Raw genomic sequence first — 18,086 nt, 5'->3', positions numbered from 1 at the left:
CAGGAAGGAGAAAAAAGTCTGTTATAAAACTTCTGTTACTTTACTTTCCCTACCACCACACCCGTGAAAAGTGTATTTTGCATACGTGCATTGCTCACTACCCTGCAGAGTGGGAAAGGAGCTGCCACGTGGCCCAAGCACCTTCTTTGTAGGCTGGAGAACTCTCAATGGAGGACATACGGCACCTCACACCTGATGCTGGATGTAGAGATGGGCCTCTCTAGCGGGTAGCTTGTGCTGGGCTGGGAAGGGCCAGAAATAGTAAATGCACTGGGTAAATACACACTGCAGCCCTCCAATCCCAGCAGCAAGGTTAAGCCCATCTTTGGGGATGGTGAGCAACATCTTTGTCCGAAGGGAGCTGCCCGGGGTGGTCACTCAGGCAGAGTGCAGGGGAGGTGAGGGTGGGGAGGGGGCCAGGTTTGAGCCTGTGCTCAGAGGCTGGGTTTGCACCAACCCCTCACTCCTGGGGGCTGGCTGGAGACCTTTCTGTGCTCTGCTCCTCCTCCGCAACATATGTAGCTGTTTTTACAGCATCTTTCCCTGTTTCTTCAGAGAGACAGGTCTGTTCTACAGAAACAAGTGAATTAGCAGTGTATTTACACCCACGCTTGCAATCAGGAGCCATTTGATATCCGCTGATACTAGCATCCAAAGTTTTTACCAGATCTAAATGTTGCAATCAGTTTAAGTGTACAACAATAAAACTTTAACACCCTCTCCTGCACTGAATGCCTTTGAAACACAAAAACAGCTTATTACACTGAAAGGTGTGTAACACTGGCAAAGTCCTCCTTCATCACTTTCCGTCACCCTTTGTGGTTACACGTCCTCATCTAGTAAACACTGTAATGTATTTTATGCCTGAAGCATTCACACAGCTGTGCACAATGAATACACAACCTGACCTTTAAATACTGCTCCCTGACACAGGGCAGTACCATAACTGGCATCATCTCACCATCTGTGATGGCTTAATAAGTTAATGGATACTGTGGGTGCAGCTTCAGGAAAAGGCAGTGAGTCCATAGAAAGGAAAAAACTACAATCCATGAAGATGCCCCCATAACTTCCCAATTAGTTGGTAGGGCACTCAGGTCAATCAGCCACTATTGAGGCAACAATGGCTCTCAGGAGTGCCTGTACAAGTCAGCTTTTGATTTTTAGACAGCTGGAGGCATACTAGGGCCATGGTGATGTGCAGGTATTTCCCTTCGAACAACAGAACATCTCCTAGTTTTTCCCCATTCCATCAAAAAGACCCTATGGCTACTACCCCTTCCCACCTCTTTGGTGCATTATCCACGGAGAACAGCAACATCTTCCTAACAACCATTTCCTCCCCTCCTTCCCCACAACTCCTCACGGCTGGTACCTGTGGGTACAAACTCAAACAGCGTTTCCTCTGCAGGCAGTCTCCAGCAGCTCACAGTGTGGGAGGGAAGCCTGGACAGACTTCTGTCACTCCCTGACCTCGGTCTCTGGTGTACCTGAAGGCCAAACACAAGAAGGAATTGCACAGCACAACATGCTGTTGGTTTGATCCACAGCTGCCCTGACTGCCGGTCCTGGGTGTCACTCACCAGGTCAGCGGAGCTGATGGATACTTCTCTCTTAGCTCATCACTCTCCCCCAGGACTTCAGAGTAGGCCTGAAAGCTCTTCACAGTGGCCACCACCAGCAGCTAGCTGGTGAGACAAGACGTGTCATCTGAGGAGCCTCAGTGGCCCCGCAGCTGCTGGAGGGCACTGCCGGAGAAAACCCCTCCGAGACACGTGGCTGGGGGGGGCTGTGGCAGGTGAAGCAGCAGGTATTCCCCAAAGGCATCGGGAAGGGGAGCTGCCAGGGAAGTGCCCAAGAGCTGGGGAGCCACCATGGGACTGCAGCAAGCAGCTCCGGTGCCTCCAGGCACGTGACGGTAGATGGTCCCGATGGAGCAGACGGGGGAGGAAAGCCGTCAGCATTTGACAGGGATCAGACAGGCTGCCTCCTAAAAAAAAAATAAAATTTCATGTTATTCAGGGACACAGCTGCCCCGTGCCTTGTGTCACATTGTACTCCTCCCCCTAGACAGCTCCTGGTGCACCGAGCAGGTTTCATCCCCTTCAGAGAGCTGCTTGCACCCCCTTCTCCAGCAAAACATGCCTTGCCCTTCTCCTCCTGCACACAATGGTGAGGGGCTGCTCAGCCTGTGCACACACACATGCTCACACTCATCCATCATTCTGTCTGCCATTACAGAATCACAAAGTGGTGCGTGCATGTTGGAAGGGATCTGTTGGAAGGTTACGCTGCTAGCCACTGGCATCCAACCAGATGTTGTGCCACTGATCACCACCCTTTGGGTCTGCCCATTCAGCCAGTTTTCAATCCACCTCACTCCAACCCAAATATCAACAAATTGTCTATGAGAATCTTTTAGAGACAGCGTCAAATACCGTACAGAAGTCCAGGTAGACAATATCCTCTGCTCTCCCCTCATCTACCAGGCCAGTGATTTCATTGTAGAAGGTTATCAGGTTGGTCAAGCATGACTTACCCTTCATGAATCCATGCTGACTGCTCTTTATTATTTTTTCATTCATATACCTGGAAATGGTTTCCAGGATTAGCTGCTACATCTTGGCAAAGATACAGACAGCACAAACTAATCAGAGGGCAGGCAATCAGGACTGTTATGACAAAGATTTCACTGTTTCTTTCACATCTACAGCATAGGATCATTTTTTAAAAAAGGGATATTTGCATTGTTTAAATGAGCTATAGACTAGGGATTTGATAATAGCCACCCCCACTTTCATTTGCTTAGCTGGCTTGGGAAGTTACAGTCTTCCAGAGCCTGCAAGTAACATGAACTGCTGGTACTCTTGTGATCGGTTCCCTCAGTTTTTTACTAACTTTTCCCAACCAGACAGGAAGGCTGTCAGTGAGCTTCCCAGAGAGAATTAGTCATCTGAAGTGCCTTAATGTGTGGTCATTTCTACATGATTATGCTTAAAAATGTTTTAAAGGTATTTCAGTGCATCCGAAATCATTATCTTCTTCTGTACAGTTAGGTCAAGACAACCTGACATGGGTTATTTTCCCTCCCCCTCTCTCCACAGATGAGAGAATCCAATTAGAGACCACTTTTAAGAAGTGTAGGCTACAGTTTGCTCTGTTCTTTGGGACAAAGCAAGACACCTATTATTCACCATTATGCACAGCACACAGTACTTGTGTATGACTCTCCTGAGATTATTGCTTATTTTATTTGAGTACTTATAGATAGAAGAACTAAAGTATATTTAATCAGAAGTACACTAAAGGGAAAAAGTACATCGGGTAGAATGATGCAGATAGACAAAGTTCCCATTGAATTATATGGGCAGGTTTTGCTCTTATGGTACAAATTTACTGTCTGATGCTGCAACACACAACAGCCTGCTCCACAGCAACTATCCAACTCTGAGGCTCACAGCATAAGAAGGACATTGAGCTGTTGGAGCGAGTCCAGAGGAGGCCACAAAGATGATCAGAGGGCTGGAGCCAGAGAGAGGGCTGGAGCACCTCTCCCATGAGGACAGGCTGAGACAGCTGGGGTTGTTCAGCCTGGAGAAGAGAAGGCTCCAGTGAGACCTCATAGCAGCCTTTCAGTACCTAAAGGGGGTCCTGCAGGAAAGATGGAGAGGGAATGTTTATCAGGGAGTGTAGTGATAGGACAAGGGGTAATGGGTTTAAACTGAAGGAGGGTAGATTTAGATTAGATGTTAGAAAGAAATGCTTTACTGTTAAGAGTGGTGAGGCACTGGAACAGGCTGCCCAGAGAAGCTGTGGATGCCCCATCCCTGGAAGTGTTTAAGGCCAGGCTGGATGAGGCTTTGGGCAACCTGGTCTGGTGGAGGGTGTCCCTGCCCATGGCAGGGAGTTGGAACTAGATGATCTTTGAGGTCCCTTCCAACCCAAACCATTCTGTGATTCTATGATTCTATGATAATCCTGCTGAAGTCCCTGAGGTCATGTCAAGTCTGACACATGACTGATTGCCAGGGTTTCTGAATCCTGCTCCTGGTGTGATGGCAAAGCACAAGCCCTTCAGGCATTTGCTACTTCCCTTTTGCCACTTGTTTCTTGATCAGACTCTCATCAGCAGAGTCCTTCCACGTCTGACCTATGGCCAATCCGCCAGCAAGAAGCAGTCAAGCACAAATGATTGCCTGCAAAGATCAGGACCCTGGGGCATTAGTGAACAGCCAGGGTCCAGAAATCCTCCCTCAGGTGAAATTCCTGTGCTAGAGGTCATGAAGAGACAGAGAACTGCCTGGGGCTTTGGGAGCAGTTAGGAGAGATGGAACAGCCATAGGGTCTGGCTAGATAGACCCCCTAAGAAACATAAATGAGGCAATTTTGGTATATGGAGCTGGGTCAATGACACGCTGTTTCAAATGGGGAAAAAATCCGTAAATTGAGGCATATGAGGATCACAATACCTATTTGCACAGCACAAAGACATTAGCAAATATTTTCTTTTGTGGATGTGGCCAAGAAAACACAATCTTAAAGAAGGCTTGGAGATGGATGTGGCATTTGGGACCCACCTTCAGCAAGGAGTACTCACTACAGAAAGCAAACTAGAAGGACTTTGTGAAGTAGTTATTGAGCAGGTTTGAATTACCAGTGGCCTCAACATAATGACAGTAGTTTGTATACTCAAGCTAATGGGGTGGCTCAAATGTGTGCACAAAAGCATTGCTGTAAAAGTTTGAAACTTGAGCATCCCAACCCACACAGAACTTGTCATCAAAACAAGTCCTGTGTTTACAAGATTTACATGATCCCACACTCAGAAGCAGTATCAAGTTATGCCAACTTTTAGCATTGCCATAGATGTTGGAAGGTGGAAAGGAGAGTCTAATTTTACTTGTGATGTTACTAAGGACTTGTGGAGTCTTGATATGGTATGACTGAGATGTTAGAGATAGGCCAGCTGTCAGTTGTAATGTATTAATTTGAAACTCCACCTCCCAGATCTGTTTCCCTTTAGGATGCTAAAAAAATATGCTACATACACTTTTCCAGAGGTTTTATGGTACTGCCTGGTCAGAGAAAGGCTTTGATTTTACACAAAGCCACTGACTGAAGTGGACAACCAGATCTGCAAAACAAAAGATCCAGAGAAGGGTTTAAGAAAGAAGTGCCAGGAAAATTTATCTGTCACTCTGCTGCTATCCTTTTCACCACATCCATCTTGGTCCATTCTTCTCTGATCTGTACCATCTAAACCTACATAAAACCAGAAATGATGTAAGATGTCTAAAGTTGTTTATCTAGATAACTGTTTTGGTTGTTCCATGGTAATTAAGAAATAGCCTGCCATTGAGCTAAAACATCACTTCAAGTTGAAGCAGTAACAACCCAGATTGATTCTTGATATTTTAGCATCAATACAATTGGTCAGCAAATGCAAGCAAGAGGACATTTGCATTGTTGAGGTGGCAAGAGCTAAAAGTTGTGGAGATAAAAAAGAAGATAGAGTCATCCCTATGTGAGGGATCCAACCCTTTTGAAAGGATGAGTTATTCCTATATAGATGGAATAGGCTCAGACCCCTGCATGACACCAGGGCTGCTGGAGACTATCAGATCTTTATGTTAAAGTTGCCCACCTTCCTAGCTAATGCTTAACAGTGTTTTACTCATTTAGGGCCATTCAAATTTATGTATTTCACATTTGATGGATCAAGATGATAAAGAAAGTAGTTGAGCCTTTTTGAGCACCCGCAATATTTAACATGACTAGCACAATAGTGATACCTGTGAATATTGAAATATTAAGATCAATTCAAGCAATTAGAGCCATTGCTCAATAGATGTAACCAAACAAAAGGGAAACCATTGTAACTTAGAAAATAATTAAGGTAAGAAGCTCTGGAACAATCTCATTTTAAACAGCTCGGCCTTGGAAGAACAGATGCGCAGAGATAAGAAAGTTACAAGGTGATCACAAAACCAGCCTTGAGGGATAAGGTATATGTGATACCAGGACTGAGTCTGAAGACCCCCGACAACCACCCGGAGGTGCCAACAAACATGTGCGAAAGACATTAGCATATGCTAACGAGTTCCTGGAAAATCCATGAATATGATAAGCATTACTCAGAAATATACTGAATATGTATATTAACATAGTATAAATACTTGCTGGTTTTGTCTTTTGGGTGTGCACGTTAGGTGGAGTTATCCCCCGTGCACCCAGCGCTGCAATAAAGATTGCCTGCTTTCTAAAACTTCAAAATAAGTCTTAGACAGTGAAATATTTTGCCACTTTCTGGTAACAATAGTCACTGCACTTTGAATTAGCTCTTTAAAACTTTATTTTCAATTTGAAGTCTGCTCTAATTTGCAGTTTTCCAGTTTCCACACCATGGCCATAAGGAGCTGGGGTAGGTGACACCTCTGTAGTGGCTTTCAGCCTGAGTAATGCTTACATATTTTACCAACAGTGGCCACTACTTTCAGTTATGAATTTCCAACATTGAGAGGATGACATACACTACCTGATTATCGGTTACACTAAACTGTTATGTGGGACAGGAAAATGGTTTTGTATCTAACTGAGTATATAAGGGAAATCAGTGCCCCAGTCCAGAACATAACCAGCTTACCATTTAATATCCCCATTTACGCATGACCCCTGTCCAGTATGTGCATCCTGCCTGCCCTGGTAAGGAATGGCCATTCGCATCCTTCTCTTAATGAATCCTAGATCTTCCCAAAAGTCTCTTCCAGAGATTAACCTGATTAGAACAGTCCTAAACGAGCTGATGAAATCACAGTGTAGAATAAAAACAAGAACACATTTTTTCTCCCTAAATTCAGCTCCAATTTTGCTTTGAGTGAACAGTCTGAGTTACTGGGTAATAGCAGTAAAAGATCGCTAATCACCATCATCATCTGTTCAATTAACACTTTGGATTTTCAGTCATGATGTTAGGTAATGCAAACCTTTTGTGTAAGGTACCACAATGGAAACATGCTTCATCTCAAAGGAGTAATTTTTTTTCTCTAATTATGAACAGGATAGAAAATTAAACCATTTGCATTGTTGCTCAATTGTGTAAGTGGATAATCTCTTGATTTCTAGCTTGGAAAGACAATTTTAACAATTGTAGCATGCTTTCCTGGAATGGGGTGATTGGTCTCCCTTTTCTATCCCTCTCCAGGAAGCACACAATCTTCATACTGTTAAGTCTTGGAAACCACTCACAAACGGACAGATTGGAAGCATTTAGTTCCACCTTTGTCCTGACATTTTCTGTAAGTATTTTTCTGCCCACTAACAGCTTTCTGTTCCAAAGTAGATGTTCTCTCTTCCGTCTCAGTAACCCTGTCGCTTAAATTTGAAGGGTCATTTTTATTCCTGTTAGATCTTCTGACATGTATTGCGGTTGTCACAGGTTTTTTTCCCCTCCGCTGATGCCACTAATGATATTTACATTTCTGTGTCATCTATTGTTGCAGTTTCCCATTCTCTGAAGGTCTGTTGATGAATACAGCTACCATTAATTGCTATTTGCAAGAAACACTGTTTTTTCAGCAAAAGACCAATTTCCGGCCGAATCTTAAAGACTATTCAAAAGTACAAGGGGAGGTGAAGGAAGGCCAGGGAGCAGGAACAGAGAGTTTCACAGCATAACGCTGCTAATAACCTTTAAAACATTGTGGCTAAGTGTGATAGACTGGCTGAGGGTTAATCATTTCCCTTCATACAAAACTTAGCAGAGGGGCAAAAGGAGGCATTATTAATTCTAATGTGAGGACATAAAAGCTGTGTATCTGAACAACAGCAGATGGAAACAAGCAGCAAATCCTCACTCTAGAAAATACGAGCTGAGAACCTACACTCTTTGCTCTCCCTGCTAAATCCTGCACAGTGACAAAAGTAGAAGTTAACTTGTGCTGAAAGCTAACTAGATGCTTATGATTTCTAAGTCTTTCAAGTCAAGATGGAAGGTATTCCCAACAGAGTCTAAATTATCCCTGTTTCAGCCCACTTTCACCCAACAGGTGAAGAGGCTCGACATGGATTTTACTGGACAACTTTCTGGAGGACAAGTTCAAATGATGATCATGGTTCATTAAAAACTTCTAATCTCAAAACCAAGTCATTGCCAACAACTTTAACACCTCTACCCAGTATGTGTACTTCTGCTCCCACCTTACTCTTCCTTCAAATTAAGACAGCAAAGGCTATCACTTGACATCCTGTTTATGAAGAAAGTGTCCTGTAAGGCAGGAGTTGTGCCCATTAATGAGCAGGCTTGCTCTCTGCAAGGCAACTTCGAAATCTACCACAAAGAGGTGCTTTGTTCATGTTGTACTGTAGGGAGGACGAATAAAACCCAGGCCTTTTCATGCCTGAAAAATGAGAGGTGTCTGAGTGCTTTCTAAAATGGCTTCTCTGAGCTTTCTGAATTTCTAGTATGAGGATTCTTACATATTCATCATTGACCTGGACAAGGGGATAGGCTGTACCCTCAGCAAATTCGCTGATGATACTAAACTGGGATGAGTGGCCAACACACCAGAAGGCTGCACTGCCATTCAGCGAGACCTGGGCAGGCTGGAGAGCTGGGTGAAGAGGAACTGTACGAAGTTCAACCAAGGCAAGTATTGGGTCCTGCACGTAGGGAGAAATAACCCCAAGCACCAGTGCAGGTTAGGGGTTCACCTGCTGGGAAGCAGCTCTGCAGAGAAGGACCTGGGAGTCCTGGTGGACAACAAGTTCTCCATGAGCCAGCAGTGTGCCCTCATGGCCAAGAAGGCCAATGGTACCTGGGGTGCATTAAGAAGAGTGTGGCCAGCAGGTCAAGGGAGGTTATCCTCCCCCTCTACTCTGCCCTGGTGAGGCCACATCTGGAATATTGTGTCCAGTTCTGGGCTCCCCAGTTCAAGGAAGACAGGAACTACCGGAGAGAGTTCAGAGGAGGGCTACAAGGATGACTAAGGGACTTGAGAATCCTCTGAGGAAAGGCTGAGAGAGCTGGGTCTGTTTAGCCTGGAGAAGACTGAGAGGGGATCTCATCAATACTTACAAATATCTGAAGGGTGGATGTCTGGAGGAAGGGGCCAGACTCTTTTCAGTGGTGCCCAGTGCCAGGACAAGGGGCAAGGGGCACAAGCTGGAACACAGGAAGTTCCATCTGCATATGAGGAAAAACTTCTTCACTGTGAGGGTGACCGAGCACTGGAAGAGGCTGCCCAGAGAGGCTGCGGAGTCTCCTTCTCTGGAGATATTCAAAACCCACCTGGACGTGATCCTGTGCAACCTGCTCTAGGTGATCCTGCTCTAGCAGGGGGGTTGGACTAGGTGATCTCCAGAGGTCCCTTCCAACCCCTACCAATCTGTGAATCTGTGAATCTGTGATTTCTGTGAATCCATGAAAAGGAATCATGTTGATAGGAAAACTGACAGAAAGCACAGTTTCACAATTTACTTCAGAATGTCCTTTTTTATTCTCCTAATTCTCTTGGACACTTTCTGTTATCACTCCTTTTTATTTGCCAGTATGTGTTCCCCAAATGAAAGCATTTACCCCTTTATGTCACTCGCACATTAAATGTTGAAGCAACCTGCCGGAAAATTGTGCAGGTTATAAGACTCCCCCTGCTTTTCCACATTCCCACACATTTCAGATCCTTCCCTGTATTTATGCAGATGGTGGGGATTACTTTGAATTACCATCACCCGTGTGCATCAAAACACAGAAACTGAACATCACCATCACAGCTGATTTATGGCAGGCCTGTGAGGTGCCCCCAACAGACAGATTCATTCCTGGGGTCTCGGGGGAGGGGATAGCACCGGGAGAGGCTTTAGCTCTAAGAGCTTCCTCCGGGATGAAATTCAGCGGCAGCACAGCGTCTCCTGAAGCCTTGCTCTCCCCGCTTGCACCTAACTCCGGGAAGGAGAGTTCGGGCCAGGACTGCTCTCTGTCCGGAGGAGGCTTTACTCCGCACATCCCAGCGCCACCAAGGCAGGGGCTTTGAGGGCGGGGGCCCCGCGGCAGAGGGAGCGCAGACCCGACTTTCCGAAGCCCCCCGGGGAAGGATGCCCGCGGCGGGGCCCGGCGCGGCCTCCCCAGACCCAGTGCCCTGCGCCCGGGAGGAGAGTGGGCGCCCGCCCGGGGCCGCCATCAGGTGGGGCGACCCCCTCCCTCCCCCACCCCCCCCACCAGCGTCCCCGTCCCGCCCTGCTAAAAGCCTCCCCCCCCGACCCCGCAGCCCGCCGCGCTGGGCGGTGAACGTACTCACGGGTGCTGCGGGGCTCCGGCGGGGCTGGCCGAGGAGGAGGAGGAGGAAGGGCAGGTGTCCCTTGCGGCCGCTCGCTCCCCGCCCGCCGGCTGCGGCTCTCTTCCCCCCCCCCTCCCCCCCGGCTTTGAGCCCCCCATCTCCGTGCCCACACGTGGGAGGACGCGGCGGGGCTGCCGGCGGGGGGGCCGCTCCCGCTTTAACGGAGCGGTCGGCGGATCGCGGCTCAGAGCGGCTCAGGGGAGAGAGAAGGCAGGACGGCTCCAGCCCGCCAGCCCGCCCGACCCCTGCTCCGTCCCGCCCTCCGGCTGCGGCTCTGCCGAGGGGAACCTCCGCGGTTCGCTGCCCGGGAAACTTGGGGCACTTGCCGGGGAACATCCACCCCGTGCCCCGAGAGGCCGATTGGGTGAAGGAAAGTGGTCCCTTGAACACCGGCAGGATGGCGCGGTCCGTGAAACCCGACGACATCAACCCCCGAACGGGGCTGGTGGTGGCTCTAGTCAGCGTCTTCCTGGTGTTTGGCTTCATGTTCACCGTGTCTGGCATCAAGGGAGAGACCCTGGGGGACATCCCGCTGCTGGCCATCGGGCCGGCCATTTGCCTGCCAGGGATCGCCGCCATCGCCCTCACCAAAAAGACCGACGGCTGCACCAAATGTCCCGAGGACGAGTGTATGTGCTGCAAGGAAGTCGAGGACCGGGACAGCATAGAGTTGCTGAGGACCCCCTCGGACCTGGAGTCTGGCAAGGGGAGTTGTGATGAGCTGGCCAAGAAAGCATGCCAGAAGGACAGGAAGGTGCGGTGGGGTGAGAACTGCACAACCATCTGCACCGCTGCCACCATCACCACCATGGGAGAGCGCAAGAACTTCATCAAAGAGGTGGAGCAGGAGGACATGCTGAGATACCTGGAGACCTGTTACCCAGAGATGCCAGAGAACGTGTTCATGGGAGAGGGGTCCGCATACAGTGCCTTGGAGAATAAGAGCTGTTCTCTCACCAAGGACAGCACCGCACGCCCAGACGTTGAAGACAACATTTTTGTTGCTCCTAAAGACAGTATCATTGTCTGCTCTTACAAGGAGAGCACTCCTTATGACAGATACTGTTGTTACGTAAACTCTACTGGAGTCAGCTCAGACCAGGAGACCATAGTGTGAAAGATGCATACTTTATATATATGTATGTAAACAAAAACTACAACTTCAACTTCTTGATAGGGGATACTATAGCTGACCACACTGCATGGGACAATCCTGATTCTATTACAATTTAACCTGGTATGTGACTGATTCTCAAACCTTTTGTGCCTGAAATACTCTTTCTGTAAGTAAACAAGCATGTTTAAAGGTTAAAAAAATTCAATTTTTCATTTTGGAAAAAAGAAATTACATATTATTTTCTCCCTTTCCCCCCCTTTTGTTTTCCTGTTGCCTATTGTACCCAAGTCCGTAGACACACTGGCAGGAGGGCAGCAGTGGCTGTAAGCTGAGATCAAGAGCTGAATCAAAACTCTGGAACTGTCTGTAGGAAAGAATGTGGTGAATGGGTCTTAGCAATAGTGTCACTTCATTTTGGGAGGGATTGAAAAATGTTTGCATGCACCCCAATAGCTGGCTGATGTTTGGGAGTGTAGAAGCTACTTGTCTCTCTTCCTTCTTCTTCCTAGCAGGATTTTATTTTCCTCTGCTTCAAGGAATTGATGTGCTGACCCTGTGGGCTCTTCTGAAAGTCTCCTAGGAGCCAGATAGGCTCAGGGGAGTTTTCAAAGGCTGATCCATCATCGATGGCATGTAAGGTACAGGTTTTAGCTTCATTCCCCACTGGTATTGAGTTCACAGGAATGTTTCTAACACTTTTGGATTTTATAGGCTTACTTGACAAGGAGCTCATGACACAGTTCTTGCAGAGACTAGGAGCAGATGTCAGTGGACTCAGGGTCTTAAAAATATATTTCAATACCTCTAAAGTTGCTTAGGGAATAGACTTCTATGGCTTGAGTTCAGAACTGGATCTGACTCTTTCAAAAATGTCATTTTCATGTGCCTTTTCTAAAATGCCAGATGTTTCTCTATGGGTGAGGAATGGTTACAGTCCACGCAGGGGTCTGAAAGTCATGCTTTGCTGGGAGGAGGGAACAGAGGACCTGGCTGACAGATGTTTTTGTTCACAGCTTATGGATACATAGCAAGAGAATTATGAGGTGAGTAATGAGGATTAACCATTCAAAATCTGATCCTGCAGTTTACATACAGAAACGCAAATTATGGCTATTCTGTCCAACAGTGAATTGCATGTTCCATGCTGTGTACAAAAATCTTATCTTGCCTATAATATGTAGGTAATAGAGATGTGGTATAATACGATGTACATGCTTAGCAGCTACTCTAAGGGTTAAGCTCTTAGGGTAATTTTTACTAAAGCACGGAGTAATTTGCTAGCATCTCACAAAGTCCCAGTTCCTATAACTAAACTCTCATAACTCCAAAAAGTTTCTCTGAGATGGAAATCTTAATGACTTCTTACTTAGCTGTTTTTTGTCAACCAGAAGTTGTACCAGACAAATGTATTAAATTACCAAGATAGAAAGAAGACAAGCTTTCTTCTGTAGTCACCTGAGATGATGTGTGGAAAGTGGCAAGGAATTTTCCACTGAAATGAAGCCATTCTTCGCTGCCCATGGAATTGTTTGGAAAGTGAATGAAAACTTTATGCACCCACTAGTTTGTTTATTTGGAAACTTCTGTCAAATCATTACAGACAACCAGTCTCTGAAGACGTTTCCAGAAGGAGGAAATACAATTTTTTTTACATAAGATAGCTTGGTTTCTTTCAGACCAAACAAGATGCTAATGCTTTGGCCAGGCTTTGGTGGGGCATCAGGATGTTGTTAGGATAAATTAAAAAAATACTAGCTAGTTTGAGTCAGGTAAAGCCTCTCAATAGGTGGTTACAGGCAGCTTTGCTGCTCTGGCATGCAGCAACAGTACTGTGGGACTAAGTTAGAAGCCCAAGTTTTATCCACTGAGCAAAGGAATTCCACAAAAACAGACCCTCTCCCTGACATGTTCAACTCTCACTTCTACATAAAAGCACACTGTTGTTGTCAGGCAGATTGCCTCCTGCAGGCTTAGTCACTGCAGGACCTTATTCTGCGATGTACAGAGCAGCTCTTTGATGGCACTGGGAAGTCTTTCCTGACCTCTGAAGCCAACAGCTAAAATAGTGCTGATGAACATGATGAGAAATAGGGTCTTTCATCACTTTCTGTTCCCAAGGGAAGCAGGTGAGGATCTCAGCATGTGCCCATGGGTGCTCAGCATCCTTGAAGATCAGACCCATCATGAGAAAACAGGCTACCAGGTAGCTGCATACTGCCTTTGCCGGCGTTGTGAGCAATCGCTTGCCTTGCATAAAAGAGCAAAGCGTCAGCCCGCTGGGAACCTAGATTTATACAGTTCTGCAAATATATATAGGAAGAGGTCAAGCTTTTCCATTTTGTCTAGGATTAGATGTTCTGTCAAAAGTTATATGGGGTTTTACAAGGCAAGACGGAAAACTCTAGTGACAAATGGAATAGTAAATATATAACTTGAGATACAGCCACGCAGATCTGATTCATGTGCTTTATTCCATTCTTAGTGTAGAAATGAGAATGTTTGTATTACAGCAAAGTTTAATAGGAGTGAAAATTTCCCACAATATAGAAAGAGATTAAAAAAAAATGTATGTTTAAAACATGATATTTACAGGCAGTGTCTTTCCGTTCATTTAGCTGAAGTAAGATTTCCTAACAAAATACAAGTTTAAGCAATATTTCTGGGCTAATCTACCATAATCCACTAAAGTTTTTTTATTGAACATATGGGAATTTGAAGTAGAAGAAACATATTAGTACTGCCTCTGAAATGTCTTTCTTTATGATTTTTCCTTTCTTTTCAACTAGTTAAGCAGAGAATGAAATGGAAATGGATTAATTTGGCCATTTAAAAAATAAGAATTTGTCAATATAAAAATGAAAGTTTTGCTTTTTATGCAGATACCATGCCCAGGACAGAGAATTACTGGGACTTTATTTTCGTTCAGCTCATCTGGTTGCTTCTGATGTCCACTAGAACTTGTAGGACCAGTGCTGATCTTGGAACAAGCAGGAATAATCACGCTGCTTTTCAGAGGTAACTTCTAGTCCTGGGTCTGAATTTGGCTTCAGGATACCACATCTTGGGGTGTGATTCCAAGCCATGACCCAGAGATGAGAGCTTCTTTCTGCCCTTGCTGCCTTTAAAACACCTCTAGGTGAAAAATCCCATTTCTGTCCTCAGTGCTGTCCTCCAAACACTGCATACAGTTGTAGTGGATGCTGTTTGGGGGGTTAACACCTGGTCTCATTAAAGTCAACAGCCACATATTGCTTGGTCCTACAGAATGAGTGGCAGGGCATACATTAGTGTTTGAAGAAAACCAGAGAAGGTTCCTGAAATATATCGAATCTATCTTTAGAGTAACATTTGTCATAGTGCTACAGTGGAGGTTATCTTCTTGTAAGAAACAATGTGATACACAGATCAGCTGTACACAGAGCAATTTTGTGTTGCTTTAATTTCTACTGTCATAAATAGCATTTTTACAGTCATACAAGCTGATCAATGCTTTTAAAAGAAAATCATGAGTTTTAATCAGTGTGCAGTTTGTGCCCCTATAGCACTAAACAGTAGCTGGTCCTTTGCCTGGAACCAAATGAGTGGGAGGTGAGTGTGCTCAGGGTGTGTGACGCTGACCGGTATTGTACTCTTGGTCTGCGTTCTGCAGAGGCATGGTGCTCTTCCACTGGCAGTTCCTCCCCATACGATCCAACCTCTCCACAGTCCTGGCTCCTACAAGTATTTATTGTGTTGTAATTAGCACAGTAACAGTCGCTGTGACCCCCTCTCAGCATTTCTCCTGGTACATACCAGACTGTTTGCAGAGTGAGCTCCTGCTTTTGACTGGGGTGGTAAAGTCTGACCCTACATCACCCATCCCATGTAAGCTGTTATGTTGAGACATCCAACTAAATTGTCAGTTCTTGCAGCACAGGCCTGGGCTTTTGCATCTCTGTGTAATACCTTTCATACTAAAAGTGCCGTAGAGATGGGTTAGAGATGGGTGAAAGGCACTTCCAGCCTGATTTTCATGAGCATTTAGGGACTGATCTGTTTCTATGCAGAGGACAATCTGCACTCAGAAACCTGAATCTCAACGCGTTGCCAGTAAAGCTGTATTGCTAGAGAATGCACTTCTGATATGGGAGATTTTCTGAGTCTTGAAAGGTTTCTGTGTAAGTTAAGTTTCTAATATCAATCATATTAAAACTTGTAGAAGAGTTTCCTAATATGTAGACTAGAGGAGTTTTCTTGACACGTTCTTAACACATAGGTTTGTTACTTCTCTGGTACTATAGGACCTTTTATGTCTGGCCTTTAGAAACAACACAGAGAGCAGATCTAGAATTCACCTTTAATGCTCTCTGGCAAACTCTCATCAGTAAGCATTACCTCTAGTTTATCAGTCCTCTCAGTGGAGGAATTCCAGACCCCGTATGTCTTTACCAGGCAAATAGAACCAGCTATCATTGGTTTTTAAATCATGGTTTATTTTCTGTTCAGAACAGTTGCAGGGATTATCCCTGACTACTCTATTGTCAGATGCATGCAGAAGTCTTTATGCTTAATCTTTTTACTTACAAACACTGTACCATGCATAGGTGTATATACATTACACATATGTTTGCAAGAGCAGGTCACAGAATGCACAAGCATAACAATATATTAATGTGTGATCTGCTCAGAGGACCCATCTCTCTCTCTGAAACCTCACCCAAATTTTCTGCCTCGAGGCTATTGTTACAATTTAAAATTCCTTCTGCCTCTTAGTAGAATTTTTCTAACTAACTCCATTGTGGCTCTTTAAGGACACATAGTTCTTCCACCAGGATACACAGACTTTATATGTCCCAGGACTGTGTTTCATTATAACCCCTGTGAAATCCTGGCTCTGTTACCAATTGCAAACTGAAATTTTCCAGTGCTTTGCATTCAGCATTTCCCCAAACTATCAGTAAAAGCCTTGAACCCTTGGTCAATTCTGACATTCAGTACTAGTATTTTTTCAACCTTCAGTTTCATTACTGAGGGAGTGGAAAAGAGTTGAAGAATTTGGCTCTGTACTTTGTTCTAATGAGGCAAGAACAGAAAAAGGTATTATTTGTGAAAACAAGAGATGAAGAAGACCTCAGAGACAGTATTCATTACTTTGTTAGATTAACTGTGTTATATTCTAGTCACACAGGCAATATGTTTAGTGCATTCTTCATATGTGTAGCTTCTCTTTGGTAGCTTACTCTGAACAGGTTCCCCAGGTAGGGACAGAGAGTGTTTTTCTGCCTGAAGGCAGGATGCAAGAGCTAAAGAAAAAACCTGGTATGTAGTAGGGATCTGATGCCAGGAATGCTGATTCTTTTTCAGATCTCATCAAAACGCGTATTTGCATACTATTGTATTTTACTAGGAAATGCAATGATCATCATTAGCAACTATGTGCAGTCATGAACATAAGGATGCTATTACAGCAGCTTTGTATTTGCATTGATTGGCTCAAAGTACCTATTCTATTGCCATTGAAATCCGAGACAAAATTCACAAAGGTGTAACAGTAAAAATTTCATGTGGATCATCAAAGTCAAACAAGTACCGTGTGAAATTTGTTAAATCCAGCACTAAAAGTTCCTTCCAAAAAAGATGCATATGCGTTTCAGACCTAGTGCAGTGGGAAGGTGAAGTACAAATACAGAAGATGGGGTGGCTTGGTTCCCTGTCTGTACCAGAGGACCGTGGTTAGTATAACTATGAGAGACTAGGTAACATCATGTAGACTCATGCATGCTCGTTGGAAGGTTTCAGTCATTAGGGCTGCCATACAAACAAGTTCTACAAAACCCGCTCTCACATTTCAAACTGCTTGTTTTATATCTCTACATCAGAAAGTGCATTTTAGCAAATTTTAAATTAGGAGGAGAGGGAATTTTACCCTATTTTCTTTGGAAAGAACATTGGATTGCAAATTATTTTATCTTTCATTCAATTTAGAATATAATAATGTACAATCCAATGTTTTACACTCACTAATGTGAAGTAGGGGAAAATTCAGACAGGAATTAGGAGGACAGAGTACTCATTAGTTGAAAAGCAGCTGGTAGCCAGCTGGAGAATAATCAGAATAATCTTGTATAGCTTTGTCTTTTTACTGGTCTGAAAGGACAGCCCCAGAAAGACACTTTTAAAAAACCAAAGACTCTTACTATTGAGGTCAATTCAGATGGAAGGGCTATTAATAACTTTTGGGGGTCTGAGTGGGGTGGGAAAGAGAAATGTTCTACATGCTGGGAAAGCTCTTACCAATCTTTTCTTCAGATATAGATCTTCAAGAGCATCCTCTGACTGCACAGTCAGGCTCAACACTCATACTGTGCCCTTGTACTGTTTGCAAAGAACACCTCATTCCATGCCACTTTCCTTTAAATAAATTAATTTTTCTGGTTTGACTAATTAGCTGTAGGAAGAAGCAGACAATTTTTCTGTTTACACAAAAAGAACCATGAAACTGGAGACCCTCTGCGCATATCAATAACAAGCTAAATAAAAAAGATGTTTGCTACCTAATATGGGGGATAAAGATTAACTTTTCGGTGGCAAAACACAGTCTTTTTTCCAATGCCAATGGTTTGAATAAAATCTAGGAAGTTTTACACCTGGAAATACAT

The 18,086-nt window shown here is 44.7% G+C and overlaps 1 protein-coding gene across 1 annotated transcript; it reads left to right on the top strand.

The window, feature by feature from the left end:
* The first annotated feature begins 10,728 nt into the window (after positions 1 to 10,728).
* Positions 10,729 to 11,448, top strand: TMEM215 (transmembrane protein 215). The gene has a single exon (XM_010303995.2). It carries the CDS (start codon positions 10,729 to 10,731, stop codon positions 11,446 to 11,448), a length of 720 nt encoding a protein of 239 aa, XP_010302297.2.
* Positions 11,449 to 18,086: the final 6,638 nt, after the last annotated feature.

The sequence above is a fragment of the Balearica regulorum genome, chromosome Z (genome assembly GCF_011004875.1).
Source record: "Balearica regulorum gibbericeps isolate bBalReg1 chromosome Z, bBalReg1.pri, whole genome shotgun sequence".
Classification (NCBI taxonomy): Eukaryota; Metazoa; Chordata; class Aves; order Gruiformes; family Gruidae; genus Balearica; species Balearica regulorum.
This window is presented reverse-complemented; position numbering and strand designations above follow the sequence as displayed.